Source organism: Gorilla gorilla, chromosome 5, assembly GCF_029281585.2.
Source record: "Gorilla gorilla gorilla isolate KB3781 chromosome 5, NHGRI_mGorGor1-v2.1_pri, whole genome shotgun sequence".
Lineage (NCBI taxonomy): Eukaryota > Metazoa > Chordata > Mammalia > Primates > Hominidae > Gorilla > Gorilla gorilla.
Window position 1 is genome coordinate 166274296 of NC_073229.2, and position 23877 is coordinate 166298172.

Here is a 23877-nt window from a genome sequence, read left to right on the forward strand (position 1 = left end):
ATTTTGGCAGGTCAGAGATTTCAGAAAGATGTGAATTGGCTAAGGGTTGTGATTTATGAATCTAGGCAGCTATTCAGATTGCCTTATCTCAACTGTCCCTCTGTGAAACATACTATTCTGAGTACCTAAATTGACCTCTATTCAACCCCACTTTACCATCATTGGGTATGTCATGAGAAGAAGGGTAAATTACTCTGACACAATGCAAAATACTGAGAATCAAAAAATGGTAGAGAGGAAACATATGTAGAGATTACTTCCCCTTGTTTTCCAGATGTAAAATAAGCCAAGACAGTTTGTGACCATACTCTGAAGGATTAAATATAAATCATCCTTTATTTTAAGCAAATTATCAGCAGCATACATTTCAATCATATACACATATACATGTGTATGCATACACACATATACGTGTGTATGCATACACACATATACATGTGTATGCATACACACATATACATGTGTATGCATACACACATATACATGTGTATGCATACACACATATACATGTGTATGCATACACACATATACATGTGTATGCATATACACATATACATGTGTATGCATATACATATATACATACATACACAATTACTCATGCTTTTATGTAAGCCCCATGGAGGCAAGGGCTACACTGTTCTCACAAATTTCTAACACCTTGCACAGTAGCTGGTATTATAGATGCTCAACATTTATTCAAAAGAAAAAAGGGGTGAATAAGGACAAACACATAGAACAGCACAGCTCTAAAGCAATGAATGTAACTTGCTTTTTTATTTTCAGATTTATCATGGTATACCTAACAAATAATTATATGTATTTAAGGTGTACAACTTCATGTTTTGGTACTCATATACATTGTGAAATAATGACCACAGTAAAGCTAATTGACATATCCATCGCCTCCCATAATTATCTTTGTGTGTGTGATAATTACCTGTGTGTGTGTGTGTGAACATATTCACAGTGAGAATATGTAAGAGTTACCTCTTACCAAATTTCAAGTATACAATACGGTATTGTTAACTATAGTCACATTGCCGTACATTAGATTTCCAGAAGTTATTCATCTTGCATAACTGAAACTTTCTAGTCTTTGACCATCTTCCCATTTCCCGCTCCCCACTAGCTTCTGGCAATCACCATTCTACTCTCTGCTTCTATGAATTTGACTATTTTAGAGATTCCATATACAGTGAAATCATATAGTATTTGTCTTTCTGTTTCTGGCTTATTTCCCTTCAACATAATGTCCTTCATTTTCATTCATGTTGCAAATGGCAGGATTTTCCTCCTTTAAGGGCTTAACAATATTCCTCTCTCTCTCTCTCTCTCTCTCTCTCTCTCTCTCTCTCTCTCTCTCTCTGTGTGTGTGTGTGTGTGTGTGTGTGTGTGTGTGTGTATGTGTGTGTGTGTGAGATTTCTTTATACATTAATCTGTGGATGGACATTTAGGTTGTTTCCATACCTTGGCTATTGTTGAATCAGGCTGTAGTGAACACTGGGGTGCAGATAGCTCTATGAGATAATGATTTCATTCCCTTCAGGTATATACCTAGAAGTAAGATTGCTGAATTATTAAGGTAGCTCTATTTTTAATTTTTTGAGGAATCTCCCTACTGTTTTCCTTAATGACTATATCAATTTATACTCCCACCAACAGTGTGTACAAGTGCTCCCTTTTCTCTACATCTTACCAACACATCTTTTATTTTATAATAGCCATTCTAACAGGTGTGAAGTGATATCTTATTGTGATTTTGATTTGTATTTCCCTGATAATAAGCGATGTTGAGCACTTTTTAATATATTTATTGGCCATCTGTGGTTCTTCTTTTGAGAAATGTCTATTTATTTTTCTGCCCATTTTTGAGTCAGGTTATTTGGGGGATTTTTTTTTTTTTTTTTTTTTTTGCTGTTGAGTTGTATGAGTTCTTCATATATTTTGGATATTAACCCTTATCAGATATACAGTTTGCAAATAATGTTCTCCCAATCTGTAGGTTGCTCATTCAATGTTGGGTTTTGGGGGGGTTTATTTAGTTTTGGTTTTGAAGGCCTTTTACTTTTGTGTGTGTGTGGTTTTTGTTTTGTTTTATTTTGTTTTTGCTGTGCAGAAGCTTTTTAATTCAAAGAACTTATCTGTATTTTTGTTTTTGTTGTCTGGCTTTTAGTGTCCTATCCAAAAATTCATGCTCAGACCCATGTAAAGAAGCTTTTGTTTTATGTTTCCTTCCAGTAATTTTATGTTCTCAGGTCTTACACTTAAAACTTTAATTGATTTGGAGTTGATTTTTTTATAGGGGGTGAAATAAAGGTCCAATTTCATTTTTCTGCATGTGGATATCCAGTTTTCCCAGCAAGATTTGTTGAAGAAACTATCACTTCCCCACTGGATTTTCTTTACATTCTTGTTGAAGATAAGTTGACCTTCTGGTGGACTTATTTTGGGGATCCCTTAATTTCCATTTGTCTACGTGTCTGTTTTTATGCCAATACTATACTATTTTGATTACTGTAGTCTTTATAGTATATTTTTAAATCAGGAAGTATGATGCCTCCAGCTTTGTTTTTCTTGATCAAGATTGCTTTGGTTATTTGGGATCTTTTGTAGTTTCATATAAATTTTAGGATTGTTTTTTCTATTTCTGTATAGAATGCCATTGAGGTTTCAGTAGGGATTGCATTGAATCTGTAGATCACTTTGGATAGTGTGGACACTTTAATAATATTAATTTTTCCAATACATGCATATGAATGTCTTTCCATTTATCTGTCTTCTTTTTTCTTCATCAGTGTTTTATAATTTTCATTGTACAAGTCTTTCACATCTTTGGTTCAGTTAATTCCTGAGTATTTTTTTCTTTTTATTGCTATTGTAAATGAGATTATTTTATTAATTTCTTTTTCAGATAGCTCATTTTTTGTTTGTGTACAGATATGTCACTGATTTTTGTGTGTTGATTTTCTGTCCTGCAACTTTACTGAATTCATTTGTTAGTTCTAACAGGATTTTTTGGTTGAGTCTTTAGTGTTTCCTACTTGTATAATTATGTTATCTGCAAACAGAGATAATTTTACTTCTTTTTTTCTGATTTAAATGTTGATATGGTTTGAATTTGTGTTCTTGTCCAAATCTTGTTGAATTGTAATCCTCAATGTTGGAGGTGGGACCTGTGGGAGATGTTTGGCTCATGGGGGCAGATTTCCACGTCAGTGTTGCTCTTGTGACAGTAAGTGAGTGCTCGTGAGATCTGGTTATTTAAAAGTGTGTAGCAGCTCCCCACTCTTTCTCTCTCTCTTCCTCCTACTCTGGCTGTACAAATAAATGCCTGCATCCCCTTCGCCTTCTGCCATGATTTTAAGTTTTCCCCAGCCATGCTTCCCCAGCCATGATTCCCAGCCTGTGGAATCGTGAGCCAATTAAACCTCTTTTCTTTATAAATTACCCAGTCTCCATTATTTATTTATAGCAATGCATGAACAGGCTAGTACTGATGTCTTTTTGGGTCCAATTGCTCTGGTTATGACTTCTAGTACTACATTGAATATAAGTGGCAAATGTGGGCATCCTTACTTTGTACTGGATCTTAGAGGAAAAGCTTGCAGTTTTTTTTCCATTGATTATGATGTTAGCAGTGGGCTTTTCATATATGGCCTTTATTATGTTGAGGTAAGTTCCTTTTATGCCAAATTAGTTGAAAGGTTTTATGAGGAATTGATTTTGAATTTTGTCAAGTGATCTTTCTGCATCTATTGAAATGATCATGTGGTTTTTGTCTTTCATTTTGTTAAGTTGGTATATCACATTTACTGATTTGCAATGTATTAAGCAATCCTTGCATCTCTGAGATAAATCCCACTGGTGTCTTATTCTTCTATCTATGTTGCTGAATTTGGTTTGCTAGTATTTTATTGAGGGTTTTTGCATCTGTACTCTTCTGGGATGTTGCCCTGTAGTTTTCTTGTGGTGTTTTTGTCTGACTCTGGCATCAGGGTGAAAATGGCTTCATAAATTGAGTTTGGCAGTGTTCCTCTTCAATTTTTCAGAAGAGCTTAAGAGGAATCAGTATTCATTCTTCTTTGAATGTTTGGTAACTTGTTGCAAACTATTAAATTAGACCAGATGTCAATGTAATAATATATAACATTTATGCATTAATTTGCATGTGTTAATCATCATGCATAATGCTTTAACTCATTTTTATTTCTTTTGATCCTATTTTGGGTTCTGAACAAAATTTACCCTTTTTCTTGTTTACAACACAAGGTCTTAAATGTTTTTAATCTCAGAAAGAAATTTTAGGACACCAAGAATGTCTACCAAAAGATTATACATTACTCCCAGGGTTTAGAATAGTACTGGCATATAGTAGTGATTAATAAATGTCAGCAACGTTTTGTACTAATAGTAGTAGTAGTAAATCTGAGCTCGCCTTCCCTCCTTTAGCTGAAACTAAAAACTTCAAGCAAATTTGAGCAAACACCCTCGTATTGGTGCCTCAAATTTTGCCCATTTACTCAGAAAATTTATAAATGTATCCTGGTCATTTTAAAAATTTTAGGGCTAAAAGAACAGAGGTATATTTTAATGATTAAATTAACTAACAGCCATAAATCTTTCTGGGGTTCACTCCCACTAGTCCTTGCTTACAAGTAGATGTCTTGGTATCTTGATAGACTCAAAAGGAGAATGCACTTATTTTCCAAGTACAGAGACAGAGAGAGAGAGAAAAGACATTGAAAACAGACATGGAATTTGCGTCTGTTATTTATTCTTCCCTGAAACACTCTTACTCTGGCCAACACAAAGGTTCTTTACCCTCAAGGAAGTAGTGACTCTTCTTTGCTTAAGGAGTATTAATTTGTTAATATATAGTAGTCTGTATAACAAGGAGACCATAGTTGGTCCACGGTCTCATTAAGGACAGGATAAATGTTCTCCAAATCCTTTAATAATCCACATACAACAATCACTTGAGGTAAATACGATTTTCATTGCCAGTTTGAGAAACTGAGATTCAAGGACATGAAATAATCTGCTTGAGACCTCAAATCTCTGATTCCAGAGCCCGTGATCTTAGGTACTGTGTGCTCCCTCCTACTCATATTAATGCCATTCATTTATATGGGGTTCTTTGTATTTCTCAACTACACCCCTGGTATGTATTGTACTTGGTTAGTTCTCTGCTTGGCCTTTGCTCTTCGTACTGAGATCTGCTGAGGAGTGTAAATAAGGGCCAGGCTCTGCAGCACCATCCAGGTGCTATGTACCCCAATAATTTTCTGAGCTCTTCAGAGGAGAAAATAAGGTCAAAGTTTATTTCCCCCTCACTTACCCATGTTTCAGCAATCAATCTACATTACCTTGTAAAGAGACCTAGAGATGAGTTTGCAGGAAAAACTTGGAGAAAATATAGAGAGGTCAGGACTGGCTACATGTGATTTTTTTTTCTCATTTCTAGTCTCCCTAGCCATAAAACTTTCTAATGTAAGAAATGGTCTTAGGGTAAAAGTCAAATTAATGGTGTGGCTATAATGTCCTTTGATTAGACTTTTTAAATATTTAAGGCATGACTAATGACTATCTCAATTAGACAAAAGATTTCTAGATATCTTAAGAGTGCTTCAGAAAAGCCTAATCCAAAAATAGCTGTAAATGTATGTGTAGAGGGAGATATTTCTTTAATTATATGACTCTTACTAAAACTAAGCATATTAAATCTATTATACAGAAAGCCAAAGAGTGATTAAGAGGGTTGTACCAGCAAAACAACTATTACTTTGGCTTAAAAGGCCAGATATTGGTCAAATTATAAAAAAGACTTCTGGCCCCCCAGCTTTTTTCTAGCAAGAAGCAGTCTGAGCAAGTTATTTATTCAAGCATAGTCATTTCTTTTTTTAATGAAAAAGGGAAGACGCTTTTGGCCAAGAACACAGAGAATGGAGCTACAGGCCACTGACAACAATGGACCAGGGAACCACTTCCATTAAGCAGAAGAGTATATATACTGCAGAACAGCTTTCAGGGTAATACTACTGTGCCTTAATCATGGAATGTTCCCTGCCTCCGGAGTAGGGACAACAGGCAATATTTTTCCTAGCAAGATTTCAGAATTGTTATGGACCAGTGACCGTTACATATCTCCTGTTTGTCCACTTTGGAGTGTAAGTGTCTACTGTAGTCATCCTATTCCTGTATCACCATTGTATATTGATGTCATGTAGAATATAACTTTTCCCTTTGTTTCTCCAGATTCTAGATCAAGAGTAGCCACATCCAGATATAATGCAAATCACAAAATCCTGGACTTCAATCTTAATTCTATAATTAGATGACAGTTTCGGCATCCTGTAATGAAAGTGAAGACATGCGGGAGGCATGTTAACATTTGTAATCTGCAGGCACATTGCAATAGAATATAAAGTTGGCAACAAATATTTTCTTTTCATACACCCACACCTCTGCAATGTGACTTCACAGATCCATCAAGAGGTAGAAGATGTTTCTCAAATCTAGGTTCATTTTGAAACTTTCTTTGCCTAATGTAACATTAGCAAACATAAAGCAAGCAGAGCCCTAAACAATGCTTATGCATTGAGAATTGCCCTTTTTCTGCTTTTGGAACCTGCAGCTGTTAGCATGCAAGAAACCCAGGTTGTCACTCCAATATACACCCTTACCAATTGCCATACATTTGAGGCCAGTCTCACTAAGGATCACATTTTCCTAAAGAAATAAGCAACATCCCTCCTCAGCCTAATCTTTATGTGTGATATTTTGGCCCACATATGGTTTATTCCTTTGTTTTATTACCCAATTGGATCAGAACATGTAAGAGAAAGATTGGTATTAATTATTTGGCCCTCGTAGATCTCAGCAATGACAATGATGCTGCACTCCCTTCTTCTACACATGCAATTAAGGTTCAAGACAATTTTATACACCCCTGAAAGGAGACACTGATGATTTCTACATGTCTGACAATTGTATACAGTTGACTAAACAATAGCATTCACTACTGTACAATGGTAAAAGCCAAAGCACTATTCCTTCTTATGCAAATGGTTGTTAGGGCTTTTAGATGTCACTTCTTGGGAATCAACACAAAGCAAACCTGAAATTCTGATTCTGAGAAGATGGGAATACACACAAATATCTCTTATCTAACCAGTCTGAGGGATCATTAAGTTGTCCATGTTTATTTCTTCCTATCCAGCACAGCACTCCTATTCAATGAGAACACTGTCCCCTGTTTATTGGTTACAAATACATGTATCATGCAGTCACTTCTCCACTTGCTGGAAGAAAGCAATGACATTGTCTGGAGTTACAATCTTTGGCAGATCACAAGAAAATGAGAAAGGCAAGTGAAGAAAGAAAATATAATCAATGATTAGCGGTATGACATTATAGGTGGATGGAAGATAGTAAGCAGATATGTAAGTCAGAAGGTAGTTACTGGTCTGTCTTGGTGCCTGCTGGTCCTCAACACCCATAACAATGTCTAACAGATGATTTATCTGCTGAAGGACAAAAGAAACGATGGGAAGGATTGTTCTCATGATATGTGCTACCTCCTGGCCTTGCCTTAATTAGTAGTTCGCTATCTTTTTCCTTAGCCCAGAGATCTAATTACAGATTTTCCCATGTCTGTGGCAAGCATTCAACAACTAGACAAATATAGCAATACATCAATAATATTCAATAATGCAATAACTATCATATCCTGTGTTACAATTTCTTAAGACTTGCCAGAAATTAATTATACTCTATGGAAGTAAACAATAAAAAATCAGGAATATTTCCCATGTACTTATCCTTTAGGACACACCTAAATAAAATAAAAAGGAAAAGAAAAAGATTACTTCAACATTATCAGAGAAAACTCCAAGCTAAAGAGCCCACTAATTTAGATACAGTCCATTTTTAGGTAATTGCAGAAGTGTTGAGTGCTCAGAACATTTGTGGGGCTGGCCTCTTGCTTTGCTGGCACTCCTGGCTGGCTGGCTGGCTATGCTGACAGTGTAAATCAAGGGATTATTAGATTGGCCACATGCTCTCTGCTTTTGTTTCTTTGTTTTTGTTTTGTTTTGGGACAGAGATAGGAAGGTTGAATGGGGCCCCAGAGATCTAAGAGTAAAGGAGGAGGGGAGAGAAATTTGTAGTGATGAGTGTTTTCTGCTGTAAGAGTCCTGAGAGATTATAAGAGTTTGATTCTAGCAGAAGCAAACTGGCAATGTGGGTCAAGAATTAACCCACAGGAATTCTAGGATAACATCTCCTGAGACATGTCTCTAAATTACATCGAAAACTTCTATGAAGGATGTGTAAGTATTATACAAACAAAAAATCAATTGTATGAGTCTTTTCTGAGTATTTTACCCTGAATTGCATAAGTCTTGGTGAATAAATTCTCTACATCTATGGAGAATACTGTAAGTGTCAACCATATACTTCAAAATATTCTGAATTTAAAACTATAAAGAGAAAAATTCAGCAAGTGTCTTCAGATGTTGGTGTTTTAGTGTGGCTCACTCTCTCAATTCCCTAATTAAGAAGCAGAGGAAAAAAACTTTAATTACAACTAATAAACATTATTTGGTTGTTAAGATACTGTACGGACTGAGCTTACTACTGGATTTGTTATCTAATTTTCAAAAAGAAGTATTAGATATTCTGATTTTATTTCAAAGGGATTATAATGGTGGGGATATTAATTGAATTCAAAGCTGTTTAAATATTTCCAAAATTACACATTTGATTAGCCACATGTCCCTATCAACTATTGCTTTTCATATTTTAAGAGTGAGAAATCTCATAATGCAGGAATTATATTTGATTTGATGATCTCTAAGGGTCTATTTGGCTTCAAAACTTCTTGACTCTTACATTTTTTAAATGTGATATAAGGATTTTTTTAAATGTCCTCCTTTAATGTTTGTGTTTAAAAGATTTTTTTTCTCCTAAAACCATAACAGGTTAAACCTCCAACTGCGATTGGTCAATTCCACACCCTTTTCTTTGGATCGATCCGAATATTCTTCCTCGGGGTGCTAGGCTTTGCAGTTTATGGGAATGAGGCCTTGCACTTCATTTGCAATCCAGACAAAAGAGAAGTAAATCTCTTCTGTTACAATCAGTTCAGGCCAATCACTCCACAAGGAAGTTTTTCTGTGTGCACATAAACATTAACTCTACAACAAACTCATTTTCTCTTTAAATGTAAAATAATGTCATAATATGAGAAATACCCTAACAGGTTTTTTTTTCCTAAGGATTATGTTACTTTTTCTTTAATTAGCTGTATATTTCAGATAAATTGAGTTTTGGGGAGTTTCTTCCAATTCTGGCATTTTATTATCTACTAATGTTATCATTATTCTCCAGACCTATATTTGGGATATAGACTAGCTGTCTAATAAAATAAACTACTTCATCATTATCAGTCATTGAGAGGCAATTACAGTAATATATGACTATGTTTTCACAATAAATATGTTCAACATTACTACCTTCATTATATTAAGACACATATAAGATTTTTATGAAACTTGGAATTTTTAAGTTAGACTCTGTTGAGCGTTAGTGGGGTTTTTTTAGTGTATTTTAGTTACATATTGATTAATTGATTTACTAAGATATTTCTGACATACTTTAGGTGTTCTAGGCATTACAACTAGTTATTGTCCTGGTTCCTGGAGCTCTTTTCCACCTTTATGCTGCATGTAAAAGCATCAATCAAGAATGCATTCTTCAAAAGCCTATCTACATTATAATTTATATACTCTCTGTTTTATTAAGAATTAGTCTAGAGGCAATAGCATTCTGGCTTCAGATTTACCTCTTTGGTTTCCAAGTAAAATCTCTTTACCTGTGTGATGCTAGATCTCTTGGGGAAAACATGATTATAAGACGCATGGTTCCAGAACACTTTGGAAAAACCATTTTTCTCATTGCAATGCATATATTTACAGCAATTACAACTGTATTATTTGTTGCTGAGATTTTTGAGATCATATTTAGAAGATTATACTTTCCATTCAGACAATGACCAAATAATTGATTACCTATTGTCATGCTACAGTTATTTATCATTTTTATTTAGTTTTATCTTACTCAGTGAGTACCACAATTTCAAAACAAACTTACTTCAATGTGTCTGAAATTTTTGTCTACTATAAAATATAATGCCTGGTTGTAAGGTAAGGATTCTTGAAGAAATATTTCATTTTAATTTTGATCACTTTTATTAGAAAATATACACAGAACTACTGTTAATTTATTTTTAAACAGTGCTTTTACAGAGTTCTCTCACATACATGTTAATTGATCAGTTTTTCTGTGGCCAGAGAAACTTTTATTGTCTTTTTTTACGAAGTGGAAAATTGATGCTCATGAGGGTTAATTTAGGTGGTCAAAGTCATAATCCAGATATTTATATTTCCCTTTCTGTGGAACTATACAGTTTTAAATTTGAGGGTGTAATTATTTTGCATTCATGTAAAATATAACTTATTTAAGCACAAAAGCTGTAAATTAATTATTAAAGAGTAATTACATAGTTTGATCATTAACTTGAAGAAATTGAACAATTACATTTTTAAAATTTTATTCAATTGGTTTTCTTTTTTTTTTAATTATTATTATTATACTTTAAGTTTTAGGGTACATGTGCACAACATGCAGGTTAGTTACATATGTATACATGTGCCATGCTGGTGTGCTGCACCCATTAACTCGTCATTTAGCATTAGGTATATCTCCTAATGCTATCCCTCCCCCCTCCCCCCACCCCACAACAGTCCCCAGAGTGTGATGTTCCCCTTCTTGTGTCCATGTGTTCTCATTGTTCAATTCCCATCTATGAGTGAGAACATGCAGTGTTTGGTTTTTTGTCCTTGCAATAGTTTACTGAGAATGATGATTTCCAGTTTCATCCATGTCCCTACAAAGGACATGAACTCACCATTTTTTATGGCTGCATAGTATTCCATGGTGTATATGTGCCACATTTTCTTAATCCAGTCTATCATTGTTGGACATTTGGGTTGGTTCCAAGTCTTTGCTATTGTGAATAGTGCCGCAATAAACATATGTGTGCATGTGTCTTTATAGCAGCATGATTTATAGTCCTTTGGGTATATACCCAGTAATGGAATGGCTGGGTCAAATGGTATTTCTAGTTCTAGGTCCCTGAGGAATCGCCACACTGACTTCCACTAGGGTTGAACTAGTTTACAGTCCCACCAACAGTGTCAAAGTGTTCCTATTTCTCCACATCCTCTCCAGCACCTGTTGTTTCCTGACTTTTTAATGATTGCCATTCTAACTGGTGTGAGATGGTATCTCATTGTGGTTTTGATTTGCATTTCTCTGATGGCCAGTGATGATGAGCATTTTTTCATGTGTCTGTTGGCTGCATAAATGTCTTCTTTTGAGAAGTGTCTGTTCATATCCTTTGCCCACTTTTTGATGGGGTTGTTTGTTTTTTTCTTCTAAATTTGTTTGAGTTCATTGTAGATTCTGGATATTAGCCCTTTGTCAGATGAGTAGGTTGTGAAAATTTTCTCCCATTTTGTAGGTTGCCTGTTCACGCTGATGGTAGTTTCTTTTGCTGTGCAGAAGGTCTTTAGTTTGATTAGATCCCATTTGTCAATTTTGGCTTTTGTTGCCATTGCTTTCGGTGTTTTAGACATGAAGTCCTTGCCCATGCCTATGTCCTGAATGGTAATGCCTAGGTTTTCTTCTAGGGTTTTTATGGTTTTAGGTCTAACATGTAAGTCTTTAATCCATCTTGAATTAATTTTTGTAAAAGTTGTAAGGAAGGGATCCAGTTTCAGCTTTCTACATATGGCTAGCCAGTTTCCCCAGCACCATTTATTAAATAGGGAATCCTTTCCCCATTGTTTGTTTTTGTTAGGTTTGTCAAAGATCAGATAGTTGTAGATATGCAGCATTATTTCTGAGGGCTCTGTTCTGTTCCATTGATCTATATCTCTGTTTTGGTACCAGTACCATGCTGTTTTGGTTACTGTAGCCTTGTAGTATAGTTTGAAGTCGGGTAGGGTGATGCCTCCAGCTTTGTTCTTTTGGCTTAGGATTGACTTGGCGATGTGGGCTCTTTTTTGGTTCCATATGAACTTTAAAGTCGTTTTTTCCAATTCTGTGAAGAAAGTCATTGGTAGCTTAATGGGGATGGCATTGAATCTATAAATTACCTTGGGCAGTATGGCCATTTTCACGATATTGATTCTTCCTACCCATGAGCATGGAATGTTCTTCCATTTGTTTGTATCCTCTTTTATTTCATTGAGCAGTGGTTTGTAGTTCTCCTTGAAGAGGTCCTTCACATCCCTTGTAAGTTGGATTCCTAGGTATTTTATTCTCTTTGAAGCAATTGTGAATGGGAATTCACTCATGATTTGGTTCTCTGTTTGTCTGTTATTGGTGTATAAGAATGCTTGTGATTTTTGTACATTGATTTTGTATCCTGAGACTTTGCTGAAGTTGCTTATCAGCTTAAGGAGATTTTGGGCTGAGACAATGGGGTTTTCTAGATATACAATCATGTCATCTGCAAACAGGGACAATTTGACTTCCTCTTTTCCTAATTGAATACCCTTTATTTCCTTCTCCTGCCTAATTGCCCTGGCCAGAACTTCCAACACTATGTTGAATAGGAGTGGTGAGAGAGGGCATCCCTGTCTTGTGCCAGTTTTCAAAGGGAATGCTTCCAGTTTTTGCCCATTCAGTATGATATTGGCTGTGGTTTGTCACAGATAGCTCTTATTATTTTGAGATACATCCCATCAATACCTAATTTATTGAGAGTTTTTAGCATGAAGGGTTGTTGAATTTTGTCAAAGGCCTTTTCTGCATCTATTGAGATAATCATGTGGTTTTTGCCTTTGGTTCTGTTTATATGCTGGATTACATTTATTGATTTGCGTATATTGAACCAGCCTTGCATCCCAGGGATGAAGCCCACTTGATCATGGTGGATATTCAATCAGTTTTCTTGAAAGTTTCAATACTAAAATGATGTAGAAATATAGTTACCAAATAAAAAATGCTATGGATTATATTGCACATGGGATCCTTGTTTCTTCTTGGGGAAAAAAAAAACCTTTCTGTGCCCACAGATGTCCTGCAACTATAACTTCTATATTTATCAAAAGGGAACACTGTGTTTATATTTAGACTTCCTCAATAGCTATGAAATTATTTCAGGGACAATTTTATATTGATTTAGTGTATTTCTTTTTATCTGCCTGCCTTACCAACAATCATTTGATTCATTTGATATTATTTAAAATCCTTATGTATTACTGCCTTATACTGGTAACTTAGTAGGGAAATCAGTATAGTCAAATACTAAGGTTTTCCATTTTTCCTCAAGCTTTATGCAGCCTGTGTTTGATATCATGAATTTCTGGATCTAAGGTTTTCATCATTGAGGTTTTCTCTACATGAAAGCACAGGAGAAAACCCAACTTATCTTCATTTCACAAATAGCTACTGATGTCTGCTATTTAACAAGTACTGCATTAAAAAATTTGTATAAAAAGAACATCAAGATTTAATACCTTTATAAAATCATACTCTAGCACGTGAGCTATAAAATCATACTATAGCAGTGGCATGCCAACAGGGTGGGGACTGGTAAAAATTGTCCACTTTACAAACAAAGGATATTTATTGACTTTCTTTATTTAGAATAACTAACCATTGGTGTTAATAAACAGCAACATTGTTTAATATTTTATCCTTATTTTTAAATTCTCTATAGATAACATACCCCTTGATTGCCTGCATTCAAGGTGGAATGCTCCCGCCAATCTGCTGACAAACATACACATTTTCATTATGGGTCCTATTTTTCCTGCATCTTTGCAAGGCTGGTACTTTTTTATTGAATGCCAGGCATTGTGTGTTTTATCCTGCTGGATGCCAATTATTTTTCTTCTCATAAATATTCTTCAACTTAGTTCTGGAGCACAGTTAAGTTACTTGGAAACAGATGATCCTTTCTGCTTCCTTTTAAGCTTTGTTATATATGACCAGTGTAGTACTTACTGAAAGGCCAGTTTTGCCCCAATACTAAGGAAGAACCTTTCTGTGTGCTCTATCAGATGTCTATTTGGTGGTTTGGAAATACTATCCTTTCACTAGTCCCAAAAATCTTGAATTCTACCCTCCTGCTGGTTGACTTGTGGTGGTGACACAAATTGCCACTGCTACATGAAACAGGTTCTCTCTGTGTCCAAGGAAAGAAAGGAGATGGGGCAAAAGGACCTTCTTCTGGTTTGCCTCTCAGGATTCTTCCCCAGGGAAGATCACTTTTCCAAAAAATCCCACAGAAGACTTCCCCTTAACATTATTGCCCAATCATAGATAAACGCTTGGATTTATTCTTACTCTGATTCATCCTTTAGGGTAGGGCATTGTCAACATATATCCCTTTATTAAGGGATTTTTCCACTCTGACTTTGGGAACAGCAACTATTCTCAGTCTTGTGTGAATCTTGAGTATTGTTCCTTTTGATCCTTTCAATTAGTTCTTTTTCTGGAAAGATATTTAAAGATGTTGCACTGATCAGGACTCACTTAAATGCCCTTTGCAGATCTCTGGAGCTCTCTTGCTTTTCCAGCTACCTTACTGTAGCATCCGTTAAAAGCCAACTTCCTCGGCCTCCCTGAGCTCTTGATCTCTTCAACTGACAAGGTGGAAGGATGGCATCTCTAAGCCACCAAAGAAACTTTGCTTGTCTCTACTTCTTTGAACTAAACACTACATATTGTTATGCTTAAAGATAGAGATAAGACGAGACAGATGGTTTAGACAATCTTGTAAATTCACTACCGACCTACTATGATTTCATTTTATTAGTAACTATATCAGAATTGTTAGCACACAGCAATATAGTCCTGAATAATAAATGCTATATATCAAAATTCATATTCCAATATAAAAACTAATTTTTCTGACTAAAATGCAAATATAGTAAAAATTAATAAGAGCATCAAAACTAAGCAATATCTAACCATTTGAAATGATATTTAAAACCATTTCATAAAAAGCTCTTTGGTGAAATAAGGTAATTTAAACTGAAGCTTTTCCGGCTATTTATGTGAACAAGAAGTGGGATGCTACATATTAAAACCTATGAGATATGAGCAAATTCATAGTGCACTGAAAATTGACAGCTGAAAATACATCTATTATGAAAAAGGAAACATAAATGTAATTCAAAAAGCAAACATAAGAACTTATTAAACAAAGATAAACAAAAATAATTTAATAAGGATATAGGTAAAAAGTAACATTTTAGAAAACAAACAAAATAAAATAAATCTCAGATCACTCTTGAAAATTACAATAAAATTGATAAACCTCGGCAAATCAAATCAAGTGTAGAAGTATACTATTATAAGATTCTTGTAATATATGTAAAGTATATTATCATTTGAAGTATGCTGTGATAACTTTAAGTTGTATATTATAAAATATAAAACAACCAGTTTAAAAAGCCAACACAATTTTGGCTTAACAAGCAAACAAACAAAATTAACTGGAATCATAAAACATTCAATTAATATAAAAGGTGGCAGGAAAGCAAAAAAAGAGAACAAAAACAGGTGAAACAAATAGAAACAATAACAAGGTAGTGGAACCAAACCCAAACATATCAATGGTTAACAATAAATACAAAAGATCTTGGCACTCCAAAAACATAGAGATTGTCTAAATGTATTTTTTAAAATCCAGACCAAATTATTAACAAGAACCCCACTTTAAACATTTTTAAATATTTAAAGGTTTAATATTTTAAAATCTTGAATATTTTATAGAAAATAAATGGGAAAAGATGTATCATGCAAATCCTAAGCATCAGAGAGCTCAATTGGCTATATTAATATGAGAAAACTCAAGTCAATTTTACAGCAAGGAATGATGACAGAGATTAAAGAGACATTTCATAATGATGAAAGTATAATTTCATCAGGAAGCATAATAGTTGTAATATGTATGCCACCAGTTAATAGAGATTCAGAATGCATGAAGCAAAACCTGATAGATTGAAAAAAGAAATATATCCTATTATAGCTAAAGATTTCAACACTTCTCTCTCAGTAATAAACTGACAAAGTAAATAGAATATCAAAAAGGATATACAGGATTATAAATTATTAATAAGCAACTTGAACTAATTGATATTTATAGAATATTCCACCCAGCAACAACAGAACAGATGTTCTTTTCAAGTGTGTGTGTAACATTCACCAAAAGAGATCATTTGCTGGCCCATAATAAAGTCTCAAGGATTGAAATCATACAGACCATAGTCTCTGGTCACAATGGAATTAAACTAGAAATTAATAAAATTAAGATATCAGGGATGCATCCAAATGTTTGAAAAATTAACAACATACTTTTATTAACCCATGGATCAAAGAAAAAATTACCTGGAAAATTAAAAACTACTTTAAACAAAAATGCAGATACAACTTATCAAAGTAAGTGGAAAGCAGTTAAAACAGTGTTTGGCGGAATATCAGAAGTTCTAAATATTATGTTAGAAAGAAGTTATATTGTGATTTTAACTGCTCACTTTCTGAAGTTGTGTTGCTTTGTTTTTTTTTTTTTTTAAGATGGAGTCTCACTCTGTCTCCAGGGCTGGAGTGCAGTGTTGCGATCACGACTCACTGCAACCTCTGCATCCTGGGTTCAAGCGATTCTCCTGCCTCAGCCTCCCGAATAGCTGAGATTACAGGCACCTGCCACTACACCCAGCTAATTTTTTGTATTTTTAGTAGAGATGGGGTTTCACCATGTTGGCCAGGCTGATCTCGAACTCCTGACCCCGCGATTCACCGGCCTCGGACTCCCAAAGTGCTGAGATTACAGGCATAAGCCACCACGCCCTGCCTGAAGTTTTTAAAAGATAATTTAAATACAAATTAAATAGAAGGATGCAAATAAAAATATGAGTATAAAACACAGTGATATAAAACCCAAAGACAATAGAGAAAATCAATTAAACCAAAATCTGGTTCTTTGAAAAGATTAATAAAACTTATAAATTTCTGGTTTGATAATATGAGACAATAAGGGAGAACATGAAAATCATCCATAAGATAAATCAGAAAAGGGACATTGTAGTAAAACCTTGAAGCGATTGTAAGGAAACATCCTGAACAATGTTAGGTCAATAAGTTTTTGATACTTAGATGAAAAAATTTCTAAATTCCAAACTACTAAAAATTGACAGACATAAACAAAAAATATGACTATCCATATATTGATTTTTAAAATTTTAAATCCAAAGACTTCCCATAAAGAAATGCCAGGCCCTGATGAATTCAGTGGTGAATTCCATTAAATGTTTAAGGAAGAAATAATACTCCAAAATCTTTTTTAGGAATTAGAAGAGAATATTTGCCATTTCATGTAAGGAGGCTAGCATAATATTGATATTAAAAATGCTTAGAAAAAATATATTTACAAATAGGATCCAGCAATATATATAACAATAATACATCACATTAGGTGGGGTTTACCCCAGGAATGAAAAGTTATATTATAAACACACATTTATAATGAAACAAACCAAAAACCCTAAACCTCTCACTTTAAATGAGATCTACCTAAGCTTGATAAATAGCATCTAAGGAAACTTACTGGAATTAACAATTTCCCCTGTAGTCTCAAAACAGGCAAGGCTCTCTACTTTTTCCATTTGTGTTTAACGTTGAACTGGAATTCAATAAGACAAAAACAAAATAAACATATATATATATATTTTTTCAATAAGTACAATAACACAAACAATATATGAATTGCAAAATAATAAATCTTTATTCACAGACATGATCATGTACATAGAAAATTCTAAAGAACGTTCCAAAAAATTAAATTCATAGGCCAAGCACTGTGGTTCATGCCTGTAATCCCAGCACTTATAGAGGTGAAGCCAGTAGGATCGCTTGAGTCTAGGAGTTTGAGATCAGCCTAGGCAATATAGCAAGACTCCACCTCTACAAAAAATAAGAAAATTAGCCAGGCATGGTGGTGCCTGCCTGCAGTCTCAGCTACTCCAGAGGCTGAGGTGAGAGGGTGACTTGAGCCCAGGAGTTTGAGGCTGCAGTGAGCTATGATTGCACCACTGCCCTTTAGCCTGGGGGGCAGAACAAGACTCTAACTTTAAAAATATATATAAATAAACTTATGAGGAATAATTTTTCTATAGAGTAATAAAAAATAAAATTTAAATGTAAAAAAATCATTTACAATGCAATAAAAAATATGAAATGCATAGGGATAAATTTTTCAAAATATGTGCTAGACCTGTACAATGAAAACTACAAAACAGTGATGAAAATAATTAAAGACCTTTAATTTTAATTTTAATTTTATTTTTTATTTTTTGAGACGGAGTCTCACTCTGTCACCCAGGCTGGAGTGCAGTGGCACAATCTTGGCTCACTCCCACCTCCGCCTCCTGGGTTCAAGCGATTCTCTTGCCTCAGTATCCCAAGTAGCTGGGATTACAGGCATGTGCCACCACACCCTGCTAATTTTGTACTTTTAGTAGAGCCGGGGTTTCTCCATGTTGGCCAGGTTGATCACAAACTCCTGACCTCAGGTGATCCACTCTCCTCGGCTTCCCAAAGTGCTGGAATTACAGGCGTGAGCCACTGCACCATTTTAAGTGGAAAAATAAACCATGTCGAGTAAGGCTTGGTAGTCTTACTCATTTGTAACTTTAGTCATTATAAACTGATCTGTAAATTCAATATAATTCCAGTCAAAATCCTAGGAAACTTATATAGAAATTGACAAGCTGTTTCTAAAATTTATATGGAAATACAGGAGACCTAGAATAGCCAACACAATTTTGAAAAAGCAAAGGAAAAAAAAAACAGACAGAGGACTTACACTACATACTCTGAAGACTTCTTTAAAGGTACAATAATCAAAATCATGTGGACCGGGCATGAAGATAGGCATATGGAATGGGAACAATCAAGAGACTGGAAATATGTTTGCTCGTATATAGTTAGCTTATTGTTTTAAATGTGCTAATGTAATTCACATTTGTGAATACATTATATTCGTATACAGTTAGCTTATTGTTTTAAATGTGCCAGAACAATTAAATATCCATGTTTAAAACATAAAATGCAATGTTTATAGTGTGTACATGTCCCAGCCATGGCGGATGGGGTGGCAAATGGTCCTGGCCAAGTTTTCAGGGTCTTCCCTATCATTCTTCTGCTGGAAAATTTAAGGAAAAATTATTTCTACTTGGGGGGATGCTAAAATAATAGGATGTTAGTCTCATGATACTGGAACCCAAATTTCTACCACATACAGTATATTAAAAAGATACAGCTATAGATATATATATTATCCTGATTACATTGACTGATGCCCTGTCATTTGCCAACAAGATGGTTCCGACCAAACTGACACAGAATATTTTTATTGTCAGATGATCACACATACGTGTGTATCTAGGGGATGGTGCAAAACATTTTTTCCCATCAAAACACCTGTCAGCTCTAGTTTCTCTCCATTTTCTTCTTCCTATGGTTGCCCTCACCCCCTATTTCGTTCTACAGCTCTGCCCTCCCCTTACTTGCCAAGGTTCTAGCCCAGTCCTAGAGGGTGATGTCAGATCCTTCAGAAACTGGTCTGAGATGAATGGAGAAGAAGAATTTAGGTCTTTCTAGTAAAATATCATAGTAAAACAAGAAAAAGCAACCTCACAGTCATTAATATTTGTTTCATAGCATAATTTCAATGTGTGTTACACTAACACTGTCTCTGTACTGTTCTCCATCAAATCAATTATCATCTCATGGAAGGGGTAGCATATTTAGAAAGAAGAGAGCATGAGGCTCTTGTCTGTAATCTCAGCACTTTGGGAGGCCGAGGCAGGAGTATCACTTGAGACTAAGAGTTCAAGACCTGCTTAGGCAACAAAATAATAATAATTAGCCATAGTGTTATGTGCCTGTGGTCCCAGTTACTAAGGAGGCTGAGACAAGAGGATCCTTGAGCCCAGGAGTCCAAGACTGCAGCGAGCTCTGATAGTGTGCTGCACTCCAGCTTAGGTGACAGAGTGAGAACCTGTCTAAAAAAAAAAAAAAAAGAAAGAAAGAAAAAAAGAAGGAAGGAAGGAGAAAAGAAAAGAAAAGAGCATGTGTTGGCAGATCAGAGAGTAAAATCCAATTCCAACCATTTCACTTTCTTATTTTTCCCTCAGTCCTGCTCATGAGGGTATGCAAATAAGAGTATGCATGAATGTATGCAAATGAGAAAGAGTGGCAAAATTCACTTCTGAAGGGGGAGATCAGGAGAATAACAGGAAGGTGCAGCCTTCTACCAGGAAGAGGAACATTTGTTTCTCAGACATAAGATGATGGAATAGAGAAAAGATAAAACATAAGATCTAGAAAGACATCATAGTCAAGTAGTAATGGCTAGGTGCACAGGCTCTGAAACCAAAATACCTAGATTTTAATGTGGAATACTCATCCTTCCTGGCTGTGACCTAGTGCAAGTTATCCAGATTCTATGTGTCTTATTTTTCTCATCTGTAAAATAATAATGATATGTTCCTCATAGGGTTGTGGTGCAAATTAAATAAATTAATATAAAGACCCTAGAAACATGCATGATACATAGTTGATGCTCAGCAAATGCTGCTAGCTAGTTATTATTACTTTAAGTTGTGGTAGAGGCAAGGCAAAATAATTCATATCTGGTGGTGGCCTTAATCTCAATAGCAGGAAATGCTGTTGTAGACCAAGGAAATTGGGGCTGAGTGCCTAGCTTGAATAGAGCGAGAGAAGTTTGAAACACCATCTGTCGACTACAGCACTGGTCCTTAACCCTAGACGTAACATTAAAATTACATGAGGACCTTTTAAAGATACTGATATTTAGGATCCCACCTAGAACAATTAAGTGAGAATGCCTGGAGTGGGCTTTAAAGTTGATCTTTAAGGGCAGCTGCAGTTGAGAATCAAGAAGTAATAGGAAACAAATAAATGAAAAGTTGTGAGTATAGAAAGAAAACAGTTATGGTTATCCAACTCTGCTTTTCTTCATTGATTTCTCTACCAATCTAGCAACTTTTGACTGGAAAGTCCAAATAGTGGGAGTAAGAGAAAGAGAAAGAAACCATACATTCTCCAGTGGTAGGAAATATGCCGCTGAGATTGGGGAAGAAGACAGAACTGAGTTTCAGGCTGAGTAAAAAAGCCCGACCCAGAATAAGATGACGGACTTTGCAGATAGGTCTAGACAACGTATGTGGAGTGGGATAATATGAGGACATGGAGCGGTTTCTTCTGGGGGTGAGAGAGTGATCAGAAAATAGTAGGCAGAGGGGAATTTCCGAGCTGGAGATTTTGGCTCTTGGGGATAGTGTGATTTCAGTGAAAACTAGTTTTAAGATGAATTGTCAAAACTGAGGACTGAGATAAAATAAAGAAGGTTATTGGAGGAAGTAAATAAAGTGTACAGTCCTGAAAGATATAAGTATGGGATGGAGAGGAGAGGAAGAGAATTGAAGTCATTGAGGGTAGAAGGAAAAGTGATGCCTACTGTACAATGGTTAAGAGTTACCAGCGTTGAAAAAGTCCCAAACACCCTATCTTACATTAAGACAAGATAATAAATATGAAAATACTTTACAAATTGTTAATCACTCTCCAGAAAAAAAAAGGTGATCTACAGATTATTCATTCACTAAAATACGTACTAGCCAGCTAAGAACAAAAGTTCAATCTTCTTTAAGCTTCATATGTTTAGCTTAATTTGGCGCGAAATCTGATTATTTTATCCACTATGTCAACATAGAAAAATTTAATTTACAATTTAAACACATTATTTCTCTCTCATGCAAGTATTGAAATTAGTTTCTAAAATCAAAAAGGCTTCTAAAGGACACTGCTATATGGAATATTAATGTGGCATATTAACTGGAAGTGGTAATTCCTGAATGACGCCAAAGGCAATTCTTGCCTTTATACTTTCTCCCAGTCAACATACATTATTTTCTTGTTTTTCCTTTTCTATCCTTCCTTTTGCCACAAACAACAAACCAAACAAAAAAGCAAAACAAAACAAAAACCCTTCCTCCTACCAGCAGAGAGCGCTAGCGCCATGCGCGGCATAAGCGCCAAAATGCTCGGTCTTCTGTGGGTTCTAACCGCCGAGAGCCAAGCACCCTGAGGTTGTCCCAGCTGGGGATCCGTAGTTGACTTGACGTCGCTGAGCAACGGAAGAGTGGGCAGGATTTGCTCTGAACGCTCTTGCGCGCTACCGCCCAGACGGAAGCGGAAGTGCCGGTGGCGCGCGAGTAGGAAGTGGTGAGTTCGGAGTAGAGATGGCCGCGCTTGCACCGCTGCCCCCGCTCCCCGCACAGTTCAAGAGCATACAGCATCATCTGAGGACGGCTCAGGAGCATGACAAGCGAGACCCTGTGGTGGCTTATTACTGTGAGTCTTTCCGAGTGGCCGCGCCCCTTCTTTCCCAGTTGCATTTTAGGGCCCACACACCTCCCTAAGGTTCTTGGGGAATGCCCCGCCCCCCTCGCTTTAAACCTGAGCTTTGACCTCGAGCCTACCCAGGGAACTCCCTGGGTTCCCACCCCCTGGCAGTAGGAATCCCAAAACAGCATGGTGTCCACTGCTTCTCCTATCTTGTGCTTAAATGCTCCAGTACTGACTACACAGACTCTTGAACTGTGGAATATAATCTTCCAAGGTTTTCTCTGTGTGTGTAAACACAAGAGCCTCTTGTCTCAAATAGGAATCCTGAAAATAAATTGAGTTAGGTTTAAAACGAAGGTGAGTGTCCGAAAGAAGGAGTGATGTGGATAAAAGGACGATAGACTAGTTGAAAACATAGTAATAAGAGAAAATTATTTATGACAGCATGCAAGCCCAATCAGAAACTCATTTGGTTAAATGGGGAGTATCTGCTCCTAAATAAGCAGTTGAATTTGACCTTTCCCCACCCAGCTGCTCTCTCCTACCATGCAGAATTTTTAGTTTTGACTTCTTTGAATAATACCTGCTGTTGAGACCTTTGAAAGCAGTATTTTCACTTTGAGTGTTATACGTTGAATTTACAGTTTGATTAAAAAAATATATAGGTTAACTCTGCTCAAACTTGTAGTGAGTAAAGGGAGTACCAGTAATTCTGTGTTAACTTTATTTTGTATTCTGTACTCTTAACTTTACTGCAAATAAAACAAGTAACTGGACAACTATAATTCTGAAAAGGATATTTAGAGTTGAGAAGTTGGATATAATGCGTCCTTTGTTGTGTATATTGTAAGGTTAGCTAAAATCTGGTCACTGTTATCTCTGCCATACTCCAAATGTACCCTGTTTCTCAAATGTGCAAGGCCCTTTCAGACCTACCATGTTCCACTCTTGGAATGTGCACCTTTTTCTTGCACTTGGCAAACTCATGATTCAAGATCTAACCCAAATGTCACCTCTTCTGTGGGCAGCAAATTGATTATTCTCTGTGCATTACTTCATTTTGTTCAAATTTTACAGCATCATTTTTATTATACTTGTTCTTCAGTTTCCTCAAGCAGGGTCCATATTCATTCAGTATGTGTTCATTGAGCTACCTTTGTATCAAGCATTAGTAGGCGCTGTGACTACAGTTGCTGCATTTTTGGAGCTTACATACAATGGAGGTAGAGAGTTTCAACAATATAGAGTCTATCATACATAGAGTATTAAAAGCTTATGAAGACAAATAGAGCAAGGAAAAGGAATAAGAGTATCAGGAGTAGTGGTGGCAGGGAGTGCAGATGGGATTTCAGTTTCATAGTGGT

General features: G+C 35.7%; 3 protein-coding genes across 8 annotated transcripts in view; 2 read left to right on the forward strand and 1 right to left on the reverse strand.

Moving 5' to 3' along the window:
* NMBR (neuromedin B receptor) overlaps positions 1–22265 on the reverse strand; it is a 72730-nt gene extending 50465 nt beyond the window's left edge. For 2 of the 6 annotated variants that reach the window (XR_010134379.1, XM_019029815.4), the window contains exons 1-2: positions 22165–22265; positions 17688–17762 (exon numbers count right to left, since the gene is read on the reverse strand). The gene's annotated coding sequence lies outside the window, so the exon portion shown is untranslated. Of the gene's footprint in view, positions 1–5934; positions 6353–14691; positions 14811–15277; positions 16935–17687; positions 17763–22070 lie in introns of those variants that run through there. The other 4 variants (XR_010134382.1, XR_010134380.1, XR_010134381.1 and 1 more) reach the window with 4 other exon arrangements.
* On the forward strand, positions 8059–10498 carry GJE1 (gap junction protein epsilon 1). Its single transcript, XM_031012208.2, has 3 exons — positions 8059–8331; positions 8983–9177; positions 9672–10498. Exons 1-3 carry the CDS (start codon positions 8293–8295, stop codon positions 10053–10055), a joined length of 618 nt encoding a protein of 205 aa, XP_030868068.1. The 5' UTR covers positions 8059–8292; the 3' UTR covers positions 10056–10498.
* Positions 22266–22280: 15 nt separating the features above from the next.
* Positions 22281–23877, forward strand: part of VTA1 (vesicle trafficking 1) — a 76943-nt gene continuing 75346 nt past the window's right edge. Inside the window, exon 1 of the mRNA XM_004044765.5 lies at positions 22281–22519. Within this exon, the coding sequence (XP_004044813.1) occupies positions 22408–22519 (112 nt within the window). The 5' untranslated portion in view covers positions 22281–22407. The remainder of the gene's footprint in view (positions 22520–23877) is intronic.